Source organism: Lytechinus pictus, chromosome 11 (assembly GCF_037042905.1).
Source record: "Lytechinus pictus isolate F3 Inbred chromosome 11, Lp3.0, whole genome shotgun sequence".
NCBI classification, from domain to species: Eukaryota; Metazoa; Echinodermata; class Echinoidea; order Temnopleuroida; family Toxopneustidae; genus Lytechinus; species Lytechinus pictus.
Genome location: NC_087255.1, coordinates 15,293,376 through 15,314,417, shown reverse-complemented (window position 1 = coordinate 15,314,417; position 21,042 = coordinate 15,293,376). Strand labels below are relative to the sequence as shown.

At 36.6% G+C, this 21,042-nt stretch overlaps 1 protein-coding gene across 2 annotated transcripts in view; it reads left to right on the top strand.

Annotated features, from left to right (window-relative positions):
• Window positions 1–21,042, top strand: part of LOC129270873 (cell cycle checkpoint protein RAD17-like) — a 31,221-nt gene that overhangs the window by 2,272 nt on the left and 7,907 nt on the right. For both annotated transcript variants that reach the window (XR_010295148.1, XM_054908208.2), the window contains exons 2-11: window positions 4,463–4,690; window positions 12,229–12,315; window positions 13,014–13,173; window positions 14,028–14,155; window positions 15,317–15,495; window positions 16,080–16,149; window positions 16,603–16,714; window positions 17,564–17,803; window positions 18,210–18,292; window positions 20,701–20,847. Coding sequence is in view for 1 of the 2 variants with exons in the window: in XM_054908208.2 (XP_054764183.2) it covers window positions 4,466–4,690; window positions 12,229–12,315; window positions 13,014–13,173; window positions 14,028–14,155; window positions 15,317–15,495; window positions 16,080–16,149; window positions 16,603–16,714; window positions 17,564–17,803; window positions 18,210–18,292; window positions 20,701–20,847 (1,431 nt within the window). In the remaining variant the exon portion in view is untranslated. The remainder of the gene's footprint in view (window positions 1–4,462; window positions 4,691–12,228; window positions 12,316–13,013; window positions 13,174–14,027; window positions 14,156–15,316; window positions 15,496–16,079; window positions 16,150–16,602; window positions 16,715–17,563; window positions 17,804–18,209; window positions 18,293–20,700; window positions 20,848–21,042) is intronic.

Below are 21,042 nucleotides of genomic sequence, written 5' to 3'. Positions count from 1 at the left end.
ATGGTGTTAATTATTAATTTGAAGATATTATGAAAAAGTAAGAGAAGACAATAATGAGGCAATTAACAGTGATGATGAGACATTAATAATATGAGACAATAAACATTGAGACAATAATTATTATGATTATAATGATAACAATTATAATTATAATGATAATAATTATAATTGTAATAATTATTGAGACATCAATTCTAGTATTTATTGACAATAATAATTATTACAGTAATCATTATTATAATAAAATAATTGTAATGATAACAATTATAATGATGTACTTTGAATTGTAATAATTACTGAGACAATAATATTAATGAGATATAAATAATAATCATTATAATAATAATACTTATAATTAAAATAAATATAATTGTAGAAACAATTATAATTATAGTAATTATAATTTTAGGCCTTATAATTAATGAGACAATAATAACTATTATTACAATAATACTAATTATTATAAAATTATAATGATAACAATTATAATGAAAGTAATTGTACTTGTTATAATTACTGAGACAGTAATATTGATAAGTCGTCAATAATTATTATTATTATAAAAATTATAATTATAATTATAATCATAAAAAATAATCATAATTATAATTATAGGCCTTATAATTATTGAGACAATAATAATTATTATTTCAATAATAATTATTATTATGAAATAATTATAACAATAATTACTATGAAAGTAATTATAATTGTAATAATTACTGAGACAGTAATATTGAAAGGTCATCAATAATTATTATAAAAATTATTATGATTATAAAAATAATCATAATTATAATTAAAGGCCTTATAATTATTGAGACAAATAACTATTATTACAATAATAATGATTATAAAATAATTATAATGATAACAATTATAATGAAAGTAATTGTACTTGTTATAATTACTGAGACAGTAATATTGATAAGTCGTCAATAATTATTATTATTATAAAAATTATAATTATAATTATAATCATAAAAAATAATCATAATTATAATTATAGGCCTTATAATTATTGAGACAATAATAATTATTATTTCAATAATAATTATTATTATGAAATAATTATAACAATAATTACTATGATAGTAATTATAATTGTAATAATTATTTAGAAAATAATATTAATGAAACAAAAATAATTATCATAATAATAATTATTATAATTGTAATACTAATTGGGACAATAATGAAACGATGATGAGACAATAATAATATCAACAATTTTATTGAGACCATAATAACAAGACAATAATGAGATAATAGACAATTGAAATCAATCTGTTTTTATTTTTTTCTAGAAATCCTAAGATTATTATTTTAATTCTCTTTCTTTGATTACAAATTATATTCATTGAAAACTTAATTTCTAATGTTCAAGCAAAGAAAATCAATATCAAGTCATGTTTACCCTGTGCACAAACCTACCACAGGGCAATTACCCCCGAAATAGGGTTAGGTTAGGTGTAGATTTTTGGATAGGGGTACAGTGTAGTTGTCCGGGGGGGGGGGGTAATTGTCCAGGGTGGGTGGGGGGAGGGGAATTGTCCGAGGGTGGGGGGGTGGGGGGTTATCGTCCAGGGGTAGTTGCCCTTGAACCAAAGAAATCATATGCCAATATGTCAAATCAATTTGAGTACTTTAAGATTTAAATTAAAAGCTTGTACAATTCCCCATAAGCTATGTATTATAAATGTGCCATGCCCAAAACAAAGAGAATAATAAGATTTCGCAATCTTCTTTTGTCCACAAAAAGGCCTGTTTTTTCATCACCAAGATGACAATAACTCGACTTCTAGATATCGGAATTTGAAAATTCAAACAGTTTTGTGAATCGTAGATATTGAGCCTCATTGTGAGCCCATCAAATATGCTGGAACAGCCTTTCCTAATTTTCACCTGAAGTGCCTATTCAGGGGCTTCTTTTGACAGTAAGGACAAGTTTATATGATCATTTTAAATAAGGATTTAGAAATAAATTGCAAACCCTTATTTTTGTGTGTGTTGAGATTGCCATTTCTCCATGCGTTTTCTATGGGAAAATGAAATTTCTGTTTTGCACAATTTTTTTCACTTTGTCGCAATTTTTCATTGTGATCTGGTTTCCAAATCTTTATAAAAATCATACCATCAGATCCTATTGGACTCTTTATGGACAAGTTTTTGGCATTAATAATAAATTTATAACAGCTCTCGGAAGCTAAAAATTTGGATGTGTGTGTGTCCATTTCTTAACTACACAGTCTATGGCAGAGAAATGCTGAAAATTGACCTAATTTCATTCTTCTTTTTTGCAGCCATTAATTGGATTTTTTTCAAAAATGTTACATTTCTGTCAGTCTGAAGGTCTTTTTTCTTCAAATTCACAAAGAAAATGTGATATTTTCTTGAAATAAAAAAAATAATTTTTTTCTCCAGACACCCTACGGTAGTGCGAGCCTGCACATGTAATCAGGGTAAGATCTCCATATGCAGGACCACCAATTTGGGCGAGCGACCAGGTTTTATCTAGTCTTGAGGACTCCATGATTATGGCATGATGATGTTTAAAAAAAAAATAATTTGACATATATTTCTTCATCATGGTCATGGAGTCTTGAAATTGAATCCCCGTCTATATATCTAATCTATATATCTATAACTTCATAAGAGACACATGTACACAAAGATGGATTTCCCTAGGAAATCCATAGTTAGAGGGTGAAATCGGTTTGTATTGTCGAATTTTATTTATCTATGAACCTTCAGGCGCCTAATGTGTATCAAGGGATAAAAATCATTTCACTGTAAATGGTAAAAATGAGACGTTTTTTACCAGACCCGATCTCCCGTAGATCCCTCGATCCGTTTGTCAACAAAGCAAAGACAATAGACCTGACCCTTGAACAGCTTCGTGATGACGTACTTCCGACTAGCGATGCCGGTTTGAAGAACAATTTATAGATCAAAATTATTTCACAAATACTAAAATTTAATCTAATAATTTATAATCACGTATTAAATTTTAGTATTTGTGAAATAATTTTTATCTATAAATTGTTCTTCAAAACGGCATCGCTAGTCGGAAGTACGTCCACAGCACACAACTTCTATGGCTTCATTTTTCTGTGCACGGCAGCATGTAATGAACCCTTGAGTGGATCAGCCCGTTCGCATCTTATAATCATGTTTATGTAACATGTGTAACTGAGAGAGAACCCCAAGGTGTACAGTAGCCTAAAGTTACATGTACTGATATTTTCCTAGTAAGTGCAAACTGAATGCCAACTATATTAATTATTAATTAGAAGCAAGAAAAATTTGACAATACGTCTGAGGAAAAGATATTACAAGCAGACAGGAGAGAAGCGGTATTTTTGCCACACTTTTGCATTCGAGTCAAGCTTTTGTTAGCACCAGCGTGACGTTGCTATTGTTTAAACTGCTAGCAATTGCTTTCTGAGGGCAAGAAAAGGGTTTAAGCACAAGCAAAGGGTTAGGCATACGAAATAAAGCAATTGCAAGGTGTGATCTTTTGCTTTTTGAGCAATTGCTTTCCAGCAATTGCTACTTTTTATGCATCTGAATAAGCCTTACATCTGACCCATTGTTTGCTGATGTTTTGCTGTTATTTTCACAAGTACAGACCTTGGGTCAGATGCATAAAAAGTAGCAATTGCTATTGCTAGGCTATTGCATGGCTTTTGCTTGATTCTGTATGCATGAAAATGCGTGAGCAAATGCTTTTGCTTGTAAGCTTAAGCTATTGCTAACTGCCTACTCGCATTTGCTTCATGATTAAGCTGTTGCTAAAAAGCGTATGCATTATACTCGTGGGTGTAAGCATTTGCTTGAGTCTTTTTCAATCTCCATCAGAGCAGCTTGAGCGTTTGCTTGATAATCATGATTATGTGCCTAAGATAAAATGCCAAAGGTGTACAGTTGCCTACACATGTATTGTTTCTAGTAAGTGCAATCTGAGTGTCAAAGTATATAAATTTACTAATTAGAAACAAGTTAAAGGAATAGTTTGACTGCACATCTAAGGAAAACATGCTAAAGAAGACAAGCAATGTTTTCCACTGCCACAATTTTGTATTAGATTCCCGCCTTTCTTCTGAGTCGTGTTCGCACCAGCAAAGGGAATAAAGCAAAATTTTGCTAATTCATGAAGCAATAGGTTGTCAGCAAATGCTACTTTTTATGCATCTGACCCCTTATCCTAAAAAGAAATTACTAATCTGGGTTATTTTTGGTCACTCTTTCTGTTAGTTTTTAGATAGCAGACAGCTAACATGCCCAGAGACTTATCGACTGGGCATGTTAGCTAATTATTTTATCTTAAATAATCCTTCGAACTGCACTTGATTTGGCGTGAATGTCCTTTATGCTGAGTGAACGCCCCCCCCCACCCCCTTCAATGAACAAACACTTCATTTCTATTATATGAATTTAAACCTGCCTTATCTCTCTGCAGAACATGCACCAGTGGGTCTCTTCATCGTTTGGCGATTTTGAGGAGCGGGGCACCACTAAGGGCAAAGGTCAAAGTTCAGGGAAGCATGGTCCGACCAGTAAAGGTCAGGACAGGAGAAAGAGACCAAGGGTAGACGACAGGAAGGCAGGGAAGGCACAGAGCTGGTCGCAGAAGAAAAAGTTCCTAGAAGGACAGACATGGGCTGAAAGACACGCACCTCAGTCTGTGGTGAGTATTTGTACAAAATGTCAAATTCTGTACTCTGCTTTAGCCTATTAAACTGTGTAAATGGTTCATTGCCATTTTGTCTACTGCCAACTCATCCACTCACCGCATGGTCTACTTTCATTTAGTCTATAATAATAATAATAATAATGGTATTTTATTCAAAGACTGTTCGCAGCAAGAGCTGAATTGTACAGAACTTTTACATTAAAAAACAACATAAAACATAACAGTATCAAAATAGAATTATAAAAATACACAAAGCATGAAAAAATGTACTTTGGGGGTTAATATGAATCAACAGAATATTTTCAAATATAAGTAATTGCAGAGGTTTCAAAATTTGCTTAAGATATAGTACATGTATACGAGAAAGTGGATTGGAAGGATTTATGATGTAAGTGAATTGGATTGGATAAATTTGACTTGAGAATATCGATATTTCGAATTAGTAACGTATTCAGAGTATAAGGAGAAATGGAAGTGGGTAACAATGGGTAAATAATTAGAATTACAGAGAGTTTTGTATACTTATTTCGTTTTACTGAAACATTACAGGTAGTCGCTGATTATTCTAATTCAATAATAATAATAAGTCACATTGCATGGTGAGATAGAGAAAGAATTGAAGAGAATGATGGATGAAGGGAAAGAGAGCGAGAGAAAGAGAAAGAGATGGAGATGGAGGGTGAGAAAGAAAAAGAAGAAAGAGAGAGAGAGAGAGGAGATATGAAAAAAAAAAGGATTTAGGAAGAGGTCATAATACAGATCACAACAAACTGATTGTCTTTTTTATCTAGGATTCATTCAATAAGCTAATTAGATATGGGATTGGACTAAGTTTGTACCTTTGTGTTCTGCATTTAATCTGATCGTAGGGAGCAATTCTTCGGAGTGATTTTGTGTTTAGTCTAGGATTAGGCAACCAGGATCTGAAGGTGGGTGAGTTTTGTAGGGACTTGGCAAATTTGATACACAAGTCCCGTCGTCTTAATTCGAGTGATTTCAGGTTTGTGATTTGTAGGGCATTCTCATAGGTGATGTACAGTGGGCCAAGAATAATTCGGAGAGATCGTTTCTGTATTCTTTCGATTTGTGCTCGCTGTTGGGTAGTCAGACCTGGGTGCCAAACTGGCACAGCATACTCCACCAAAGGCCTCACGTAACCAGTATAAATGGTCAGTAGATCACCCTGTTGGAGTTTAAAAGGTCTGAGCTGCCTCAACATGTAAATTCGCCTGTTAGCCTTAGCTATCATTGAACTAATGTGGTCATTCCATTTCAGGTCTGATTGGATAAGGATACCAAGTATTTTCATCACATTTACTTCGTTCAGGGTCTGGTTGCCTATTTCAACAATCAGTGGTGGGGGTGGATTCTTCCCAAAGTCCACTCTCATCACTTGACATTTAATGGCATTCAAGTTCATTTTATTTGTATTACACCATACATTTAGCTCATCAAGTGTGTCTTGTACCTCACTGGCTGCACCCCTCGTTTTCACTTCACCTAGTGTCATATCATCTACATATGTCCATAACTCCATTTTGGATGATGCTAGAGCATCGTTGATAAGAACTAGGAAGAGCACCGGGCCAAGCCGTGTACCTTGTGGTACACCTGCGCTCATAGGAGTAATGTCTGATATGACACCTTGGTAGCGGACGCACTGGGTACGACCAGTGAGGAAGTCTATGATCCATGGGATGATACATGGACGACAACAGAGATCAATAAGCTTCGAAATGACGATAGAATGGTCTACTCGGTCAAAAGCCTTTGAAAAGTCGGTTGTGACTAGTGTAACAGAAGTTGATAACTTATCGGTATGTTTGGCTAGGAAGTTCAAAATGTCAACAAGACAGTGGGTTGTTGATCTACCTGGCCTACTTCCAAACTGTTTCACATCAAGGACCGGTGATATATCAGTCATTAGCCACTTCGTGATGAACAATTCTGCAACCTTCGCGAAGTGGTCGGTGAGAGCTATGGGTCTCAGCTTGTCGATTCTGGCAGGTTGTTCTTTAGGAACTGGCACTACTATTGCCTGTTTCCATCTAGTAGGCACTACACCCTCCGCATACGAACTGTTCAGGATGCTGCATAATGGAGAACTGAGTTCACAGGCAAACATCTTGATCAATCTTGCAGGAATGCCATCTGGACCTGACGACTTTCCTGGTTTGATACGTTTAAGTTCACGATACACTTCCCACGGTTGGACAACAGGGGGCGCCGTTTGTGATGGGAGGAAGGTTGGTAATTTCGAAAAATCCAGTTGAGGAATGTCAGCAGCAACTTGAGAAAAGTGCCTGTTGATGGCGTTAGCTACCTTTACAGTTTCCAGCTGATGAATCCCTGGAGCTTGAATTATTTGACTGGACTTTTGTTGGGAGGTCATGACCTTGATATGCCTATACCAAGAAGCAGGGTCATCTGTCTTAAGTTGGGCAATACGATCATGGTAGAAACGAGCCTTCGCTACTTTGATGGATCTCATGACTCTGTTTCTGCAGGCTTTTCAGTCTTTCTCCGGGCCACTAGCAAAAAGGTGCTGACGTCTTGTTATGAGGGACTTGATCTCGGGTGTAACCCAAGGTTTATCCCTGACATGAATCTTTACCGTCTTTGAGGGCATGTAAGCATCCATGGCTGAAAAGAGAGATGAGTAAAAGGCCTCACATTTTTCTGATGCTGTCAAGGCGTCTGTAACACATGACCAGTCATTCGACGATATCCACTGGCCAAAAGATGTCAGATCGGAGTCACGCATTGGTCTGACAACACGTATGGACATTTTGTTTGGCATATAATCACTTGTTGACGATGGTGTCCAAATGATAGAATTATGGTCGCTCATGCCAACAGGTGAGGTAATCACTGGTGAATCGTAGAACTTCGTCATATTCGTCAGTACCTTGTCGAGTATAGCTTCATCCCTCGTTGGTGAATTAACAACCTGGACAAGACTCGTGTTGGAGCAGATCACATCCGTATTAAGTCGGTTAAAATCGCCCATGATAGCAAAACCGGCATCTGGATGATGAGATGTCAACTCGTCAATAGTGCTGATGATGTGATCAACGAGCTCTTGCTCTTTGTCATTGTTGGGAGGTGAATATACAGCAGCGAGATACACTTCAGAAACATCTCTTGGAAGCCGAAAAGGGCGGATTTTACACCACACAACCTCTAAGTCTTCTGGGACGGGTATGGAAACAGTTCTCGGCTGCATGCCGTCACTAATGTACAGAGAGACACCCCCTCCTTTGCGATTAGTACGGCATTTTGAGAAATGTAAGAATCCATCCACATTGAAAGAGTTTGCTGTATCCGCTGTGAACCATGTCTAATGCCATTCTGTCCATCTACATCTTGTCTAACAAGCATTTGGTCCAATAACCATTTGATCCAATCATCACTTCATATAATCACCATTTTGTCTATGACCATTTGTCTCATAGCCAGTTGGTCTAATATCCATTTAATTTTCATTCATTTTGCATTATTAACACTTAGTCCAATTAGACCAAATGCTATATGGACTAATGGCTATTGGACCAACTGGTTATTAGACCAAATGGTGAGTGGACAAATTGGCAATTAGACATATGGATAGTGGACAAACTGATGGTAGACCAAATGATAGTAGACAATTTGGCAATTGGACGAATTGGCATTAGACCGTGTAAATGATCATTGGGAGAAGAAGGAAAAATCTTCCAAGAATACGTCAGTTTTATCGTACAAAACTTGAAAACCTAAAAAAAAATATGTAGTTTGGTCTACATTTTTTCTTGAAGTAACCACAACTTGTTGAACCTATTATTTGGTCAAAATTCACTATTCTGACAGATAGATGTTGGGCATTTGAACACGATTGAAAATTGCATCACAAATACTGGATTCCAAACTTCTAACTTGATAACCTAACAATAAGCAATGAAATTGGAAACAAGATTGAAGATTTCATAAGCATATTACATCTCCTTTCTTTTCCCAAAATCTCCTAAGTCTATGATCATCTTTTCTTTTCACAAGAGGGGGTCATGCACTATTTGTCGTTACAGACATGTACTTGGTTTACTGTTTTAAATGTGCTTTGTGTCACTTGTAATCATTGGTACACTTGGGGAAAACATTACCAGGATCCATTCATATCAGATGGATTTCAGTATTCCTGAATAAAGGCTGAATCCGTGACTCGTGCTTAAGCTAAACGCAGCAATACTGTTATGTAGTATGTATTTAACTTCCTGTTATCCTTTCAGTCATTCACCTTCACTTGTTCACAAACTCCCCCAATGTCATCTAAGAATCCCAAAACCCCCTATACCATTTAACTCCTAAACCTTGACCATAAAAAGACCAACCCTCAGTGACGTCAGCTAACTTCCAAGGAAGAAGTACAACTCACACTTCCAGCCCCAGTCACTTGCATAGAGCATCACCACACCCCTTATACCAGAGAAAGTTTGATAGCCAGTTACCTGTAGACCAATCAGATCAAGTTTAGGTCACTCCCACCTTAAATTGTTACACCCCCAAAACTAATGATATAAATAAGACTTCTTGATTATTAGAGGATAGAATACAGAAGAATACTAGACCCACACTCATCCAGATAGACTGACTGACTTCAAGACTTCATCGAATATTATCTGAACTACACAATCTCAATCTCATACTTCTATTATTTTATATTCATCATCTCCTATTATATCTGAATCTTCATGTACTTCGAACTGTAGCTGAATATTGATGATTAAATACTTTGTGATTTTGAACTGTATAACTTTCTCCAAAGTTTCCTCATTACGCTTCCCTTCTTATAATTACCGATCCCAACACTTCTTCCTTGAAGTTAGCTGACGTCACTGAGGGTTGGTCTTTTATGGTCAAGGTTTAGGAGTTAAATGGTATTGGGGGTTTTGGGATTCTTAGATGACATTGGGGGAGTTTGTAAAGTGAAGGTGAATGATTGAAAGGATAACAGGAAGTTAAATACATACTACATAACAATACACCAGGGGCCCATTTCATAAAGAGTTGCTATCATAGCAAGTTGCTATCATAGCAACTCTGGTAGAATAGCAGCTTTTACTTGCTATGCTAGCAACTTGCTATGCTAGCAACTTTGCATTTCATAAAAGCACATTCGCTGGAAAGTCAGCTTGACTTTCCAGCTATTTATTTGAATAGTCATGTACGAGGCTGATTAGGGGGAAATCCCCTTTCTCTCCAGTTTTTTGTTTTCAATTCAAGTCATAAGTTTTGGTAGAAAGCACTGGCGGATCCAGGGGGGGGGGGCACAGCCGGCCTGTGCCCCCCCCCCCCACCTTTGAGAAGCAAAATTAGAAGAAGAAAAATTGAAAGAGAATATTATTATTTTTTTGCTTATTAATTTTTTCGGGAGCGAAATTATTATTTAGCAGCTGCAAACAGGGTCTGCAGCATAAGACTAGCAGTTGAAGCAGAGTGATGGCTCTATGGCGATAGTTTGCAATTCTAGAAGAGAGTAAGAAGAAAATATCTATTTGTCACAGGATGGCATAGCATTGTTTCTCCATTGTGTAAGTTTTCAGAGAATTGATTTCATTTAGCCCTATGCCAGGGAAAAAATTATTTTAAAAAGGGGGAAAATTTATTATTATTGCCGGTCGAAATTTCACCTTCAACAAATTTTCTACCGTACAAGTTTAATCCCAGTCCCACACTTGACTATTTGTGTCGGTAATGCAAGGTTGTATCAACAACAAGGCAGGCGGCGGCCCACTGCTGGTGCAGTGCTGTATGATCACCCTGAAGCAAGTAAATTTGTAGGCTCTAATTATGCATGAAACATCGAAAATGACCTTAAAAGATTATTTTTGTTCAAAATGGAAATGATTTTTAAGTTATCGGTTTCAACGGTGAATAACCATTCAGTAATTGGATTCAACAATGCCATGGCCACAACTTTTTTTTTTGGAGAAAGTCAGAAACAGAAAAAAAAAGCAATCATTTTTTTATCGCATACATTCGTAATTCCGAAGCTTCATTATTCCGAAGGTTTGTTAGTCCGAAAACGAAGTGAGGTTCGTAATTCCGAAGGTTCGTTAATCCGAAAACGAAATGGTTAACGAACGTTATTTCGTTTTCGGACTAACGAACCTTATTTCGTTTTCGGATTAACGAACCTTCGGAACAACGAACCTTATTTCGTTCTTGGATTAACGAACCTTCGGAACATCAAACCTTATTTCGTTTTCGGATTGTCGAACCTTCGGAATAACGCCACAAATGTTCGGATTAACGAACTCTTTTACGTTTTCAGATTAACGAACATCAACGAACATCGAGGTATACTATAGGCAATTTACGTGTTTCGGAATTACGGACCTTCGGAATTACGAAGTGTAACCTTTTTTATGGCCTAGGGCTTTTTTAATTTAGGCCTTGCATTAAACACTTCCACATAATAGATCTACCTTCCTCTATTTTTTCCCACAAGAAAAAAAATCCTCTCAATTTTTTTTTTTTTTTAAGTCTGTCTATAACTTGCCTCCCTTTTTTTCCCTTTGCCTGCCCTGGGAAAGACTGAAAAATTTGCTGTTTCGGAGGAATTTTTATAATTTTTTTTTTTTGGGGGGTAGGTAGAACAAAAAAAAAGAAACAGCATTTCTACTAGAAAGCATTACATTAATATTTTCTTTATTAGCATTATCACAGACATTGCTCTAAATATCTGTTCTCTTGTAAGAGCCCTTTGGGCATGCCTGAGCACAACGTACACCATTCTTAACAATGAAAAACCCTTTACAGTGTCAACTTGACGCTCCCCCATGACCAGCGTCAAATATTTAACCCTATTTGACGCTCCAGTAACCATACTTGTCGCTCCAGTAAAAAGTTGACGCTCCTACTGGAGCGTCAACTTTTTATGAAATGCGCTGCAGCGTCAAATATTTAATTTGACGCTGCAGGTGAAAATTTGACGCTGTTTTGGGACTTGACGCTGACGCTGTACCTTTATGAAATAGGCCCCTGACGAGTATGCAAACATATGACTAGAGAACATTCTATATGTTAAGGATTGTCTGTGTTGTTTTAAGTGTGTCATATTAATTAGACATAATTGAATGACTTAAGTAGGGCTTGTTTTGTTTATCTATATCAACTTACCAAGTCACAAGAATCGAGTAATTGTGATGGGATTGTAAATAATAATAATAATAATAGTTCTTTTATAGCGCATGACACATTATGAATAACGTCTCTATGCGCTTCCAAAGGACTTGGATATTATTACCCTAGCTGTAGCTCAAGCAGCTAGCTTCCAGTGCTCGACATTTCAAGGAAAAAATTCCTGCCAGGTACCCATTCACCTCACTTGGGTTGAGTGCAGCACAATGTGAAACTACGCCATGGCTGGGATTTGAACCCATGATCCTTTGTTTCAAAGTCCGGAGACTAATCCACTGGGCCACAACGTTCCATAAAGTTTTTCATGATCATGTTCATTCTTCTCTTGAACCCGTTTCACGTTCTTGATTCTGAAGGCTGATTTAGCAGTTCACAAGAAGAAGATCCAAGAGGTCCAGGATTGGTTGACCTTTCACACCAAGCAGAGAGGACAGACAAAGCAAGTAAGTTGATCTGTAAAATCACTCATCAAAATAATATTTATGCTACAGTCCATAGATATTAAAATAAAAATGGATAGAGCTCGTATGCTGCCACACACACAACCGTAAAACTACAGGAAAAGTACTCCATGACGCTACAGTATACGGGGCCATACGAACGTGCAAGAGAAAAAAGTGTGAAACTTTGGCCCATCGGTTGAACCCTTGGTTTATGCAGATTTCCTGTGTAAACTACGCTTATGTACTGCGTATGTTAAAAAATGTCCAGTGCTGATGCATGCTTTTGTCACAGTGCGCCATATTAACTCCTGTTACCATGGTTATCCACGGTATTTTATTCATGAGTCCACTGTTTGAAGAGTGGACTCATGAATAAAACAGTGGACTCATGAATAAAATAGCGTGGATAACCACGGCAACAGGCGTCAATTTGGCGCACTGTGACAAAAGCATGCATCAGCATTGGACATTTTTAATATACGCGGTAAAATAAGCATAATTTATACAGGAAATCTGCATAAACCATGGACTCAACCGTGGGTTTTCAAAACCACCTTTGTGAATTCGGGCCTTAATGTAGCAGTCTCATGGAAAATGCATTGCAAATTGCAATGGAATATCAAGACAATTATCTGCAAATTCTGAGCCAAAAAACAAAAAAGACAATCCATTTTCTTTTGTTTACACCATGATTACAGCATACAAAAGCCCCGTTGCTGCTATTAACAGGACCAGCAGGAGCCGGCAAGACAGCTACCCTGACCGTCCTGTCAAAGGAGCTTGGTCTAGAGCTACAGGAATGGTCTAATCCAATCACAGAAGCTTTCAAGACTGACCAAGATACAGATTATAGATCAGGTAAATGATATCAATTTTTTTCTGATATTGTTGTGCCATGGTACAATATTGAATTCAAATTTGAATTAAAAAGGGGAGGTTAGAAGTCAAGGTCACAAGCTTGTCTAGCTTGGCTCCTAGTTGACCAGGCTCCCTTTAGGGATGACAACCCTAGCTTGCATCCATACGGGCTGTGAAGGGGGAAACCCTGTTTCAGTCCCAGGAGCAAGTGGCTTCGGCTCCTGGCTATATTTGGTTTGGGTTGAATGCCCATTCCATCTAATTACTATTGCACATTATGTGGTAGTCATGGGCCACTTTTCATCATTTTATGATAGCAACATCAGGCCCAAAGAACAATCTAAAAAAAAAAAAAACTTGAATAGGAGTTGGATCTTGAGCTTTGATCAATTTTTTAAGCTGAATGAGAAGAACTGTGCACTCTTTCAACTTTCCTCTCATGAATTTCCTCTCAACTATGGAAAGCCAGCAAAGTCAACATATAAAATGCATGTTTGTTCACATTTTTCTCTAGATATGAATGTATATCCATAAATTAATTGATTTCTTGACAATTTGGTGTGTTCTCCTTTGTTTACAAAGGACATATTGCAGATTTCCTGTAGAAAAAATTATGATACTGATGGATTTCCATAGAGTTACGATTGATTGGATCAATCATAACTCTTTATAAGACGGGACCCAGATGTGTGTATGATGCAATTGATTCATCATGCATTATGAACCAATTAGTGTTGCTTGCCTCGTATCATATCATGTCTCAAGTCCTTCTGGTACAAGGGAGTTATCAGTTCTATTTCTTTTTTCTCTCTCATAATTTGAACCAAACATTGTATTTTACTGTTTGATGACAGATTTCTACACAAGGAATGAGTCCCAGGTGAAACAGTTCCAGGACTTTCTGAAGCGAGCCAACAGGTACCCTGCCCTCAGTCTGGTAGGAGAGCAGGAGGAAAGAGCCAAGAAAGTGGTTTTGGTTGAAGTAAGAATTTTTTATGCACTCTGTTCATAAATGCCAATATTGCAACATTTTACTATTAAATATTGCAGATGCACATTGTTCAGCATATTCCATAACCTATGTTCATATGTGCGAGATCATAAATGGGTGTTGTTCATAGCTAGGCGTTGTGATGTGCACCTGCCATCCAAGAGCTGCATTGGAGATATTACATATTGATGCAGAGGTTGGTTGTTCAAGCTTTGTCATGTCTTTTTGATGGTGACATTGATCATATCTGATTGATACACACACTCACATAAAAAAAACTGGTGTGTTTTGAACGGGGATCAGCCCAAAAGCAGTAATCGACACAGCCACTGTGCATAATTTTACCAAAAGCACAGCATCATTCATCTACATCATAAAGGAAATGATTTCACAGCAATAAAGTGATCACACAAAGGGAGAGCATATTGTTTACCTGCAAAAAAAAATCTTAACATTTACGATGTGACATGTATGAACAGGAAATAAGTTTTGGGCCCCCAAACTGGCAGTCAATGAACGCTATTAGTTCTTGGAGCAAAATGTAACGGATAACATAGAAAGATGTGAGAAGGACACGCAATAAAACTTTAAGTAATTAAGAATAAGTGAAATCGTCATCTGGGTGGCAAAATGACGTAAGGATTTATGTGTATGTCAATTCATATTCCTATTTTTCTGGCAGAAGGTTGCTAACACAGGTATTGAAGATCGCCATGCATGTGCAACGTACCTTCCTTCTGCCAGCCATGTGATGAACTGTTTGAAGGTGTCCACAAGAATGCAGGTCCCCGTCTTACAAAGAGTTGCGATTGATCCGATCAATCGCAATTATGGACGGCCAGCAATGTCAACATGTATTATGCATGTTTGTTCAAAATATTTTGTAGCTATGATGTATATTCATGCATTAATTGTTTTCTTTAAGAATTCACTGTGCTTCTCTTTGTTTACAAAGGACATTGTGCAAATTTCCTGTGGAAAAATTTATGACACTGATGGATTTCCATAGAGTTACGATTGATTGGATCAATCGTAACTCTTTGTAAGACGGGCCCCAGATTATGTTCTGTCTCTTAGTTATTTAGTGAAGTTACATTGTTTGCCATACCAGACAAATCCACATCTTACACCATTTTCCTTCCTATTTTGTAGGACATTCCAAATGCGTTCTACCGTGATCCGTCCAGCCTGCATGCCGTCCTCACAAGATTCAGCCTCACGGGACGCAGTCCTCTCGTATTTATAGTGAGTGATAGTCATGGTGGAAAGTCCAACGTCCTCTCTCTCTTCCCTTCTGATGTCCAAGACAACTTGGCTGTCCATAATATTAGGTTGGTAGCTGAAAAAATAGATCAGTCAGAGTGTTTATGTACACTGGCTTCCCCATCTTACAATAGGTGATTACAAGTGTTGGTTTTGGGGTTGGTGTTGGAAGCACAATGTGGATTGTGTTTCCTATCTTCTGGTCTGGCAACGGCTGAGGCATAAATATTGACTGCGTACAGTTAAGAATTCATCTAGTTTGAAGTTTGTTCACATGAATTTTATTTGCAACAAGCCCCTGATGCATGATACATGAAGCAGTTTGTAAAGTTACACATGACTTGATGAATGACTAGAATAGTCTTGAAAGAGGATTTATTATTCATTTTTTATTGCATGATTGACATAATCCAATGCAATTTTTCAATCAAGTACAAATTGTCACATTGTGCACCAAAAAGATTTGTGTATTTTTTAGATTAACAAAAGCATTTTGTTTGTACAATCTTGTTTAAACTTGCATCGGCTGACATGAAAGTTTTCTAATGTCAAGCATAGTTTTTATTACATCTCTCTGGAGTGCTTGCCCATTAGTCTTTGGATATGAATCGATTATTTGAAATTTGACCATTTCCTTTTCTCATCTTTCCAGTTTTAATCCTGTTGCGCCAACCAGCATGACCAAGACAATGACCAGAATAGCCACAGCAGAAGCAGCAAAGGTACCCGTTTCAGTCATTTCATTGTTTTCATGACCCTTTTTTTTTGTGTACCCAAATCATTTAGAGCCTGTAAGGTTCTTTAGCATGAAATAATTCAATTTGTAATTTACCAGTACTTTTTCTGCCAAAGTCAACTTTCTATATTAAGATGAATAATTGACTAATGGGAAGTTACTTTCAGACAAAATCATTCAGAGCATCCTGTTTACATATTCAAAGTCAAATTTTGCTATATCAATTTTGTATATCAGATTTGTATTAAAGTAGATTCACCTGAACTTATACAATTTTGTCTTTGAGGGTAAATGTTAAAAGGGAAACTCAATGTAGTCACTTTGCAATTATTTGCGTTGTCGGTTATCTCCTCCATAAGTTCTTGAACTACCTAATTGGATCATATGAGATGAAATACCTCATTTAATTGTACATTATTTGTTTTATATTTTACCACAGGCAAGGCATAAATTTTATGTCCCTTCCAAGTCAACAATAGAAGCACTTTCAGCAGCAAGTTCGGGTGATATCCGAGGTGCTATAAATGCCCTCCAGTTTTCATGTCTCAAAGGTGAGTAGCTCCTTCAAGTTCATTATATTTGATTGTGGAAGCGTCGTGGTCTAGTGGTTATGACTCTGGTCTTTCAGTCTGAGGGACATGGGTTTGATTCCCAGCTATTGCATGTTTTCCTTCATCAATAAATTGATCCACATTGTGCTGCACTGAACCCAGGTGAGGTGAATGGGTACTCATTAGGAAGAAATTCCTCAAATGCTTGAGTGAAGGCAGCACGGCTAAAGCTGGGGTAATAATAATAACATTGTAATGCACAGTTGAGTATATAGAAATTGTGCAATAGAAATGTACAAGTATTATTATTATTGGGTGAATACTGCTCCCATCAGTGTTGGTAGCGGCTGTATCAAGAGACAAAGCCTACTCTGATGGCACGACAAAGAACTTCTGTTAGAATTATAAAAATCTTTCATAGTCAAGAAAGAGGAATATTCCACATTTTCTTGGTATTTTCAAACTTAATCAATATCGTTTCTAGGAAATTTTGGAATAGATGGGCATTTCTGTGATGTAAATGTGAATTTTCAGCAACTTTGGGGATAACCTTTTTTCAATTAATAGTAAAATGGATATGCTTTTAGCGGTCATTTGAATGGCATTTAAACTTTCTGACTGAACCTTATTATCTCATTTGAGATTGACTATATTGTATGCTGTTGAAAGTGATCAGAGTTTGAAAGTAACAGAATATTATATTAATTGATTTCTTTATTATTTTCTGTCAAAAAATGTCCTCTTGTGATAATATCTTGCTTTTGTATGATTAATGATTACTGACGTTTCTATTGAAAAGCAAAATTGATCAAGTCTAGATCTGTGGTTGTTATTTTTACTATGGTTTAGGCACTGACAGTCTCCAGAGGTTATCACAAAAGTCATCATCGTCTTTACAATCATCCTGGTCATCGACCCCCTCCTCGTCATCCTCTTCATCGTCCATGGGTAGCAGTCATTGGAAAGATCGGAGGAAGCATGCCAGGGGGAGTAAAGATGATGAAGAAGACAAAAGATTGGCAGCTATTGGAGGAAGGGATACCTCGCTCTTTCTTTTCAGAGCACTTGGAAAGGTTCTTTATTGTAAAAGTAAGTCAAATATAGTCACAGGATCTTTTGCATATACCTTGCCATTTTTGCTTTAAATTTGCTATACTTGGTATTAAAAAAGAATACTTTGTTTTATGTTATAATGTAAATATGATATGCATTAGATATACAATGTGATATTTGCTTTTAACATCCAATGTATTTCTTTTTAAAAACTTGCATTCAGAAAAAAAAAATTGCAATTCGGAGGTAGCAGAACATGTACAAATTATTATCGTCATAATTGTCATGACCATCATTTTAATCAACATCATCATCATCGACATCATCATCGTCATCAACAGCAGCAGCATCATTGTTGTCTATTGCTCCATCTTGTAAAATGTCACATGAAGCAATGATGTTTTAGGTAATAAACTTTTGTGTATTGTTTGAACACTTATAGGAGAGCCGAAGACAGTCAGTGATCCGGTATTACCCCCTCATCTTAATCATCATGAGAGAGACAGGCTCATCATGAACCCTGAGGTAAGACCTCACTTAACCATTGAGATTCATTAAAATGTCGCATCTTTGTTCACCTTTCATGAAGTCATGGACTGTTTTATCTAACTCAACAAATTGCGACCCCCGGGTACGCGGTTTCGAATTAACGCAACATTTTGTAAGTGCATGCAGACCCCAAATTGCTCAAAAACGTGAATTCGTGTACAAATCCAATGCAAATACATGTAGTGTTTTGAGCCCAAATTCATAAATGTATCATTATTTTTCCTTTTACTGATTAAAATAAATTAATTTCATCTTGTTTATGGTCAAAATAAAGTCCCGGACAATTAACATTAAAAAAAAAAAAGTAAAAAAAACAAACAGACGGTATAAGAAGTTTAGAAAACTATAAAATACACAAGAAAATTTATGTGATTTTTTTTACAGTAAATTTGATCAGATTCCTATAAAGAGTCTGTGAACCAAAAATTAGCATTTTAGGGGCATTATTTAGTTAATTAGAGCAAACTGTTGATTTTATGCATAAATTAGCATAATTGATTAGCAATGAGATTTTTTTCGCAGAATTTGATCTTAAAGTTTTGTAGATTACAGGTATGCCATGGGTAACGCGCGTGCCAATTTTCGTTGGATCGCGCGATAAAAGGCCAAGATCATCAGTCTTCTTAGGCGTTGAAATAGCCCAGTCTATTTAGGGTTAAAAAGGTGTAGGGCTTCGGAGGCCATAGCCTTCGATGGCCTTGGTTTAACTTGAGTCCTGAAAGGTTTTTGTCTCACCTGCATAGCAGAGTGAGACTATAGGCGCCGCTTTTCCGACGGCGGCGGCGGCGGCGGCGGCGTCAACACCAAATCTTAACCTGAGGTTAAGTTTTTGAAATGACAGCATAACTTAGAAAGTATATGGACCTAGTTCATGAAACTTGGCCATAAGGTTAATCAAGTATTACTGAACATCCTGCCTGAGTTTCATGTCACATGACCAAGGTCAAAGGTCATTTAGGGTCAATGAACTTAGACCATGTTGGGGGAATCAACATCAAAATCTTAACCTAAGGTTAAGTTTTTGAAATGTCATCATAACTTAGAAAATATATGGACCTAGTTCATGAAACTTATACATAAGGTTAATCAAGTATCACTGAACATCCTGCATGAGTTTCACGTCACATGACCAAGGTCAAAGGTCATTTAGGGTCAATGAACTTTGGCCGAATTGGGGGTATCTGTTGAATTACCATCATAACTTTGAAAGTTTATGGATCTGATTCATGAAACTTGGACATAATAGTAATCTAGTATTACTGAACATCCTGTGCAAGTTTCAGGTCACATGATCAAGGTCAAAGGTCATTTAGGGTCAATGAACTTTGGCCAAATTGGGGTATTTGTTGAATTACAGCCATAAATTTGAAAGTGTGTTGGTCTAGTTCATAAAACTTGGACATAATAGTAATCAAGTATCACTGAACATCCTGTGCAAGTTTCAGGTCACATGATCAAGGTCAAAGGTCATGTAAGGTCAAAGAACTTTGGCCACGTTGGGGGTATTTGTTGAATTGCCATCATATCTCTATAAGTGTATTGGTCTAGTTCATAAAACGTGGAAATAAGAGTAACCAAGTATCACTGAACATCTTGTGCGAGTTATAGTAGTTTTCAAAATCAGCACTGCTGCTATATTGAATCGCGTGATGCAGGTGAGACGGCCAGAGGCATTCCACTTGTTGAAAGTTATAATGTCGAAGCCGTGAAAATATTTATATGCCCTTAGCCATAATGTGCAGCAGGTATCATGGTCAATCTATCTGTCCTTAAAATCTTACATACTCGATAATGCTGGATTGATTTAGAAATGTAACTTTTTGTCAACAGTATAATTGCACGACCCATGACCTAATCTGCGGTATATGAGGCCAGTGTTTCAAGGTCTTGGAACAATGCAACTCCACTTCGATAGCTTTTAAACATAATGACCCGTATTATGAAGTCAGGTTTAAACTTAGGCCATGGTCTAACTCTGTGCTAAAATTATGGGAAGCCAAAAGTGTCAAAATTTGTATTGCATTGTGTGTTTCTTGTTTACTGCGCTCTTTCCTGGTTCTTTGATTGTGAAGACAATTATCTATTCATAATTCCTAGACAATTGAGAATGATTTGAGAGTCAAATGAGCTGAAATATTGTATCTCTACTGTTAGTGATTTATGTCACAATTGGCTTTCCATACTTGAACCACAACTTTAAACCCGAGTTTGAATTAAACCCGACCTCAGAATACGGGCCTATGTATCAAGGTTTTGGGGACTTTTTTCCTACATGTACACTGTAGGCCACATGTGGATTGTCAGCTATTGAATTACATTTGAGAAAGACAATTATGTTTAGTCGCTAATGCTACCATGCTTATCTTTTTCTCTCTTACTATCAGGAACTTATTGAAAGGACGCACATGAGCAGTGAGAACTTTACACTCTACCTTCATCAGAATTACCTAGACTTCTACACTGACCTTGAAGATGTCGTGGAGGGCAGCAGATACCTCAGTGATACTGACTTCCTTACGTGTGAATGGACGGTAAGTTATTTCTCATCACTTTTACTCTTTACTGAGGAGGTATGTTATTTCATATTTTCTTTCAGTTTTCAACATTTACTCTTAGTATTTGCCTCTTACATCACTTTACCAATTGCATTTAGAAATCATACCTTTTACAATTTTGATATGATCTTTACATTGAATTCTTGCTGCTAACTTTATCTTCAAACACCT